This window comes from Branchiostoma floridae, chromosome 8, assembly GCF_000003815.2.
Source record: "Branchiostoma floridae strain S238N-H82 chromosome 8, Bfl_VNyyK, whole genome shotgun sequence".
Classification (NCBI taxonomy): domain Eukaryota; kingdom Metazoa; phylum Chordata; class Leptocardii; order Amphioxiformes; family Branchiostomatidae; genus Branchiostoma; species Branchiostoma floridae.
This window is the reverse complement of record NC_049986.1, coordinates 15197976-15207093: the sequence shown is the minus strand read 5'-3', so window position 1 is coordinate 15207093 and position 9118 is coordinate 15197976. Positions and strand designations below refer to the sequence as shown.

The following is a 9118-nucleotide window of genomic DNA, read 5'->3' as shown; positions in this document are numbered from 1 at the left end:
TAGTCAACTTAATAGTCGATATGGTCTATATCAGTAGATAAGGAGCAGCAAACTCAAGATACCGAGATATTAAAAAAACGACAACACGAATTCGATTAACATGTAACACATGTACATGTATGACAAGAGGTTGAAATATATATTCCTAGTGTTTTTCTAAGTCTAAAATAGCCACTGTTTGCAAAGTCACACTAGCTTTGGTGTCACTATTTCCCGTCCGAGTGTAAATTGTTCATGAGAAGATTATACAATGTCAATGAATATTTGTGGGGTTTGTCATGTATTGGGCCAACAATGTCATGTATTCTGAGAGCTGGACACCCGTTCTCAGAAGTCGTTGGAGTACAAGAATATAAATACATTAACTGCATGAAAAAATATGCACACGAAGAACATACAATTTTTTCGTAAAGATTTGAAAATAGAATGGCAGAGAAACAGTGCAGTTGTGACATTTCAATTCAATTGCTCATAGGTCCGGCAAGCAAGTGCCCATGACAAAATCAGAACAGAACAAGTGATAAGAAATAGGCTATAAGATGTACTTCCAAATAAAGGCTAAACTTGCCTTTGCAGTTTACCAATTATACATATCAAAGCACAGATTGTCTGGCATAAGAGATGCATTTCACATATCTAACGGTGAGACTTTATCAATAAGCATACGAGTATCTACATGAAGGACAACAAAAAAGTTTTCTTCAAACCATCATCCATGCAATTGATTGGCCCTGTAACGTAAACAAGGGCAAACGTAACCAAACATAATACGTCAGAATTTCAGAAACGTTTGTGTTTTCTTGACGAAAAAGAAGGAATACCGGAAAGAGGAAAATGACATAGTTTGGAATTTGGTCTAACGGTAGCGAGAAATTACGCAGTGTATAGATCAACAAAGCCTTTCCTATGTTTGCCTTAGTTTAGTGTCCACAGATTGTCTAACTAGTCACCTGTGTCGGTAATTGTAGCCCAGACCCACCCCGGTTTGAGCCGGCAGCGTGATGTATCTGTGGAACTTCTCTAGTCAACGGCAGCGTTTGTGAAGTCAAATTGCACGATACATCAATCCATGTACGCCTAAAGCCCGGGGTAAACTATGGGGAAAGTAAAGTTATTATCCCACGCATATGCTGCTCCGGTAAGCCGTTGTCACCGTCAAAAGACGCTATTAAAGGCTGCGTTCTGTCCTTCTAACCGCTACGCTAAGACAAATTGAGCACTTTTCTTTCCCTCAACAGCTATTAAGGGATCTGGGAGCGCTGCGAAGAGCCGGGCACCCGCTTGAGTAAAGTCTCCGTCAGCTGATTAAACCATCAATCTAGTCGCCTTCTTTATCCCCCAGTTCGGCTTTCAAGTGCCTGGTGGCTTGTTTCAACGGGCTGTGGGGAGGATCGATACAAGGTTAGCCTTACCCACCAGGCTTCGTCAAGGCTAGTATAGCTCACCAGGGTCCGCCATGGCTAGCCTCACTCACCAGGCTCTACCAAGGCTACTTGGGTGGACAGATCCATAATTAGCCTCACACATCAGGCTCTGCCAAGGCGACTTTTTTTTCTAACTACTGCTGGCTCAATGCATGACTAGCCTCACAGTCCAGGCTCCACTTAATATGCGGCTCATTTCACTAGGCTGCTGGGAGGATGGATCCATGATTAGCCTCACACATCAGGCTCTGCCAAGGCGACTTTTTTTTCTTCTAACTACTGCTGGTTCAATACATGACTAGCCTCACAGTCCAGGCTCCACTTAATATGCGGCTCATTTCACTAGGCTGCTGGGAGGATGGATCCATGATTAGCCTGGCACAGTAGGCTCCACCAAGGCGGCTTGTTTCACGAGGTTGGTGGGGTCCATTGATCGATAAATGAGTAGGATCACACACCAGGCTCCGTTGAATGGCTGAAGAGTTTATCTGCATTAAAGTCTTCAATCAGACTTCTTTGCTCAAGGAGAGAATAGAAAAGCAGAAGCTGCCTATATTGGGTGAAAGATTAGCTGGGCTAAAGGGCCAAGCCGTGCTTTTCAACTCTTGGACCAACCAAAACTCCCCTGAAAAATTAGTAATCTTTTTAGCTAATTTGTGCGATTCTTTCAGCCCACTAAGTTAGATAGGTTTTGGGTTTGAATCATCAAAAGTTGTTCATGCAAAAGCTGCTTATATAGTTCTCTTTGCATCATGCTATGTTGGAAACAGTGACATGTCGATCTGAATGTTTAAAACTATTATTACAACAATTACATCAGACTTTGGCCTGAAAATATAGGGTATCTCCCTTTCAGTGGGAACCCTAAAATGCCTACATGGAAAAAAACACAGACATGTTCACATTTACATGCAACAGAAATTTATTTGGACACACCTCATGGTGACTGCAGCTAGCCAACCCTGGCTTCAACTTAAACAATTCTTATGGACAAATAACTGTGAATTCCCAACTCTTCATATCAAATAGTGACAGCAACAAAAACACTCTTTCCTCTGTGTTCAAGCGAGAAATTACTTCTTGTAATATTAAAAATGAAACTCTTCTCCAGTTCCTGTTGCTGTCATTTTACTTTAGGCAAAGTTGTGTTGTTGCAATCACACATAATCTCCCTTCACATATATATACAAGCAAATGGCTACTATCACAAAACATACTGTACAAACACATATAATAGTGGATATGTATGTATCACTGATATTCTTACTTCAAGCATATGAAAGTATCCTCCATAGTTAGAGGTGTTAGATAAAATGCTGTAATTGTAGTAGCTTCTTTTTAACATTATATGAAAAAATAAAATATCAATGATAAATACATATTATCCACTGTTACAAAATACATATATAACATGTTCGATCTTTCCTTTCACTCTTTGTCTTGAGATAAAGTAAAGAATTCAATGACTTTAAAGACAACAATGAAAACAATCTAGAACCCTTTCTGAGAGAGGCTCTCCCATGGCTTGTCTGTCAGATTTTTTTGTGGATGGATTCTAATATGTGACTGATGAAATCCTTTCTGTTTGATTTGAATGGTGCAAATAATTGGTAACCAGTATAATCTGACAGACAATCCATTATAACTTGTTAACCTATTAATTGGTAACAGTTGGGTCATCAACAAAACTCAGTTAAACCAGTAACTAGCCAGACGTGTGACAAGAATGTTTACAATCTTGTATGATTTGTACCAGGTTAGAATTGAAAAAAAAAGAAGTTATAATACATTCATCATACAAAAACTACTCTCTATCCACAATGTTTTTCTCTTCCAGATTACTGTAACACTGTTGTAAGCATGTACAATTTGCAATTAGCAAATTCTGTATAATGGAGACAATTCAATGGCACAAAGATTTTCCTTTGCTGGATGGAATAAAAACTAAGATGTTGGCAAAAGTCAAGTGCAGTTAGAATTATTAACACATGGCTTTGTTTAGCACTTGCTTTTACCAACAAAATAATCAGTCAGATTAATACACTCATGATATGTGTGAAAATAATAGAAATGACCATACATAAGAGGTTAACAACTTTGTAGTTGGCCAATTTAATTAAAGACTTTAACTCTTTGCCGCGGCGTAGATTCCGTGGCCGAACACTCCAGTCCGAGACGTGGCGTCGTGAGAATGCGCCCGGAATGCCAATTTTCTCGCCTCTGGTGACCGGAAAGTCTCCAAATGCGGGTGCACCTACGGAAAACAGATGGAATAAGAAAACTCTTAATGCATTTGGGTAAACCCCTAGAGTAAACGCCGCTCGCAATCTACTCTCGTTTCCTTTCAGACAAGGGCCATATCGATGGATGGAAAGCTCCATATCTGTCACTTACGACCAGTTTTAATGCATTTCACACTTCTGAGGGTAATTGCGTTGCGTCTAAAAATCCAAATCACGGATAAGATCTATCGCCAGCCCCGCCATTATTGACGCTGGTGTTCCATTTTGGCGTGGAGTGAGATTGAAAGTGGCAGCGGTTACTGTACTTAAATCCTGGAATTTCATTAAAACTGCATTAAAGGCGTGAAGGTCTACGACCCGGCTTTGTACGCGGGCGAGAAAAAGACGTGTTTGGGGACCTTTGTCTCCCTAATTTGAATTTAGATGAACAATTTTCTGATGGCATCTTGTTTGAAAGTTCTTCAGAGTGTTCCCAGTGATGTTTTAAGGGAAGACATCGACTGCTTGATGGAGAGACACCCGATAATGACGCCTGATAAAAGTGTTCGGACTCAGACTCTCCGAGCAACCAACGGCGCTCAGGCTGCTCCAACTTATTCCCTGGGTTCTCTAACAAATTCAAACTGCATCGAATATTGCAAGGAGAATCTCAAGTGCCACTTAAAAGACAGATATGGACACTTCTATCAAAACTTAGTAATAACAAGGCAGATTGATGTACTGTTGTTAAAATCTTTGCTAGTCTGTTTATTTTGAATAAAAAAGAACTGACACCTGGAAAGTTATAATCTGAAAGTCTTAGTTGTACTTAAACTTAACCTTTGTGTTAAATTTTTCCTCTAAATATTCCACTGAAACAGATTTTCAGACGACTTCTGACTGATAAAGCTAGCCTAACTTTTGCTATCATCAAATACCACTTAGACTTAATTAAGAATTTTCGATCAATTCCAAATAAGTTATTGGTAGCCCTTTTGGTTGCTTTTAAAATATACAACTGTGAGCAAACATTTGTCCCCTGCAAGCATTTTCAAATCCCATCATGAAATTGTGAAGTCTTTATTATGTATACCCCAGTGAGTATACATGACTAAGTGCATTATCAACATCATTAGTAGGGCTGGCGGAGTTCAACAGGGAATTAACCAACTGCCTGGGGTGCTTTTTAAAACCCATACGGCATCACAATGAGCTTGGCGCGGTGCTTATAATGCTGAGCAGATGAACAATCAACACTGCCGAAGGATTGTGAGTGTCTAAATTCTGCAGAAAACTTGAAGTTCAGTCTGACAAACTATCGCTAGGTAATTCATCATTTCTTTGAAATCCAAACTGTTAGTAGTAAAAAATTATAGGTGGCATCAAGAGGGAAAATTTATTAATTCGTTTTTATATCATTTATGGTTTGATTTTATTCTATCCTCTTTTTCATGAATGTTATCTTAAAAGCATCACAGGAAAACATTACACATTCCTTATTTTTAATGCATTTAATATCAAATTGCTTTGTTTTATTCTTTTTCCTGTGATAAGAGAACTTGTTATCATATTTTGTTTTAAGCATGACTTTTTTGTCACCTTTTTGACTGATACTATACATCAAAAATGCAAAATCTCAGGAGAGTGAGAAAGTTTGTATTCATTAATAGGTAATTGCCATTGCCTAATTGCCATTTTGAAATTTCTGTAATATTGTCTAAAATTTGCAAAATAATTCACATCCTCTGATCTTTTTGTTATTCAAGAGGATGGAAAAATTCTAAAATCTCCTTTTTGTTTTAGTCCTTTAAGTTAGTTTACTTAAGAGCGTTAACATGGTATTTTAAAGCTCCTTGTTTATAAAACTTATACATTAGCTAATCTTATTTTTTATTTCATTATTGTGTACTTTCCACTAAAATATCATCTTAAGATCATAACAAAAAAATTAGGCTATCTTATAATTGCTTTTAGATGACAGGGGAGTGGGAAAGTTTTTTCTGTGTTGTCTCCATAGTTCCCAGCTAATCTCAGGGGCAGCAGCCTATCACTCCATCAAGCTGCCAGCCTGGATGGGGAGTTTGACTCACTGGGAATGGTTCAATCTGGAGTACTTACATTAGCGCAGCGATGGGGCTGACGGCATTAACAACTCTATTATACACCTCCAAAGGGAGCCCTTCCAACTACAGATATGCATCAGGATCACAAAGTTGCGTGAAGCGAAATTGGCAAAACGCATATTTGACGGGCGTGCGGCTTTTATCGCGGGACCAGTAAGTGTGTTTAGATTATTCCCCCATCTATCAAGCCTTTCGTTCTTGTACGGTTGGGCTCGATGAAAGTCGACATAAAGTGCCCAAGCCTTCATCTGATCTGCCAACACCCCAATCAATTGACGGCAGTGACGGAATGTTAGTACGGGTTTTTATCGGGCACTCGGGACATCGCGCTGTAATAACCAAACATTGAATTAGTGGCAAGCAAATTAAAGCTTAGTGACTGGCGATCTCTCGGGGCTCAAATTGTTTCTAAATCAAGAGAAAAGGGCCCTTCGGAGTGTAAGAAGTCATTGATACAGGCTGATGCCATCAAATAGAAGTGAGAGAGTCGTTCGTTTTACAAACTACAAGCGAACATCACGCCATTTGGCAGGATAAAGTGCACAAACGAGCTTGCTTGGCACGCAACCCCGGACGTTAATGTGCTTTTTACTGAGAAAACACGGCGCCCTAAAGTTTGGAAAATATAGTTTGATGGCAGCACTTAAATCAAAGCAACGGAATGTCTTTCCATCGGTTGTTGAACTGTGCGGGTTGGGCGATGTTGAGAGTGCTTTATGTTCTTTCAATATTCAGTGCCTGGATGTACTTTGTTGTTTAATTCTATAGACTCACTGACAGGTCAACTTCATAAAAAAAGGAATGTCTATGAGCTATATTATCAGAAAGGCACACGTGGTACACACACCATTAAAACATTCATCTGCTGAATCATAATGTTTCGTAAGACTAGTGCTCAAATATTTCCGTGTTCAACTTAACGTTACCAGTAATACAAATGGTCACAAATATAGTTTATTGCATTTGCAAAAGTGTACTAAAGTTTGTGGTATTCAGGATTATGCTTGTTATCTTTATCATTTTATGGCTACTTTGAAGCCTACGTAGAGTTCAGATGGAGAGGTCCCAACTTTCGTGAAAGCTATATGATTAGTCTATTATCTCTTAACTACCATTCAATCTGTTTTTTTACAGCATTTGTGAAGTGATAATTGATCAGTAAACCAACACAGTATCACTATAGACAAGAGTTCTGTTAATCAGCAAAAATAAATTAGCCTTTGGCATGAACTTGCAATAAAGTTATTATTTATTATTCATTCATCAATCATCAACAACTTACCCTCTCAAAGCGAGGCATGTGCCAGAGTGGCGGGGGCTCCACGACAGGGCTATACTTTCTCAACAAGGAAGCCCTCGTTTCGTAGATGTTGCCATTTAGGATCTGTAAAGGGGCAACAAGAAGAGAGTTTTAGGTACAGCTTCATTGACTGCCATAATAGTAAAAGCAATGTCTACATTACTTGGGACGTTTTACCCTGGCATAGTGTCATAGATGGTGGAATTCTTGCAATGCTCTGTGTTTTATTCTAATTACATGTGTGTTACTCAAAAACATAACACCCTCAGTATGTTGGTATTAAGATGTTATCAAGCCAGATTCACACTTTTTGACTAAATGGATGGATGGATCATCATGGATAGATGAATAAATTAATATGGTAAGCAAATGAATAATTGAAGGAATGGATGAAAGGAATGAAAGCTATGAAATGTTGGTCTTTGTCACATTTCCTTAAAAGAGTGAAAGAGGCATTTTTTCATTTGCTTTTTTGTTGGTTCTTGGTAATAAGTGAATCAATGTGGTAGGGTGTACCTTTTTCTGTTGTTTCTCACGGTTGGCCAGTTCCGATAGCCTTCGCTGCTGCAGCCAGCGGTCCTGGTACTTGTGCTCTAGCAGGTCAAACACTGGGGTGGATGGTCTGGGGAGGAACCAGGGAAAACTCTGTCTGAGTCCTTTACGTAATCATGTACTATGGGTAAGCATACAGAGGGGGGAAAATTCAAAACCCCAAAACACTTTCATCAAGTGAGCAATAGTACAATCTTGGTTTTAATTGACAATGTGCATTTGTCTTGTATCAACCTTCAAGTGAATTTTGTTCATATGTTGCTCCTGACTTTGATAACCTCTGCTAAATGTGACACTTAAGCTGATACAAAACACACGATACAGAAAAAAATGAACTTAAAAGTTACTTTCAGTAATGTCAACAGTTGATCCTAACAATCTTAAAATCCAAATCACCTTGTGGAGATGCCGAAGGTCATATCAGGAGGAATGCGTCTGGTGCGGATTTTGTTCTCGCTTGGCGACATTTTCCGCCGGATGTCGTGGTTGGCGCGGAAGTGGTAGTGTTCGCCGGACGTGACCAGGCCAGCCTTGATGGCCGCACGGTTCAGGCCGATGAAATCCCGCTCCCGTTTCTGCTCGCCAGGTTTGGAAGTCATGGACGGTAGCGCTGAGTTCCAGTTGCCCATGGCTGCAAAAACAAAATGTCATGTTAGATTACCTAGTGCATGTACATGTACATGTACAACAATTGTCATGCTGGAGCAAAAAGTCAATCAGTGATAGAGAATTTTAAAGTTAACTCTTCTGTGGATTTCGTCCAGATGGATCCACATTGGAACGGAAGAACAGGAAAAGGAAGAACAGGTTAAACAAACAAGTTTAACAATGTCATCAAAGTATCTAAATTTAGGAATAACAAAATGAAATATTCTGTTCATAGATGAATGTATTTTGAATTGGGAGCAAGTAGCTTTAGGAAGAAGTGTTTGGGAAAAATGTGGTGTAAAAGTGATGCACAGATGATGCCAAAAAAAAACAAAAACATGCAGACTATTGACCTCTGAGAAATTTAACCTTTTAATCCAATTTCTTGACAAACAACGGATAGTGAGTGAGTGTCTTAATTTCTGAAGTCATTGAGGGCCCATTGTGCTATCTTGTACTGTAACAGTTGTTAAACCTATTTAACATATACTGACAAGTGACAACAAACATTTTGCACTGACAACAAGTGCTTTTCTTCCCCCTTTCACAATGTACTTTTCTTCAGGGTTTGAGGCTCTTTGAAAATCTGTATTGTAATCATGACATGACCACAACCTAAGTAGTCTGACACATTTCCTGTTGTACAATAGTTGGGCACAGAACATCTTTAGCAAAGTGTATTGAGCTGAAAACTGCTACACAGAAAGATCCTAACCTATTCTATCCATTGAGTGTCAATGGGGTATTGAGTTTCCATTGTCCAAGTCGGTAAGCCCTGCCTATTGTTGAGAAAATCCAGCTTGAGTGTTCAACACTTTGTAGGTCTACGCAGCGGAAGGTACGATCAAG

General features: G+C 39.2%; 1 protein-coding gene across 1 annotated transcript in view; it reads right to left on the bottom strand.

Annotated features, from left to right (window-relative positions):
• Positions 1 to 2322: 2322 nt before the first annotated feature.
• Positions 2323 to 9118, bottom strand: part of LOC118420924 (cilia- and flagella-associated protein 77-like) — a 14187-nt gene continuing 7391 nt past the window's right edge. The window contains exons 3-6 of the mRNA XM_035828002.1: positions 8018 to 8252; positions 7586 to 7691; positions 7052 to 7153; positions 2323 to 3678 (exon numbers count right to left, since the gene is read on the bottom strand). Of these exons, the coding sequence (XP_035683895.1) occupies positions 3550 to 3678; positions 7052 to 7153; positions 7586 to 7691; positions 8018 to 8252 (572 nt within the window). The 3' untranslated portion in view covers positions 2323 to 3549. The remainder of the gene's footprint in view (positions 3679 to 7051; positions 7154 to 7585; positions 7692 to 8017; positions 8253 to 9118) is intronic.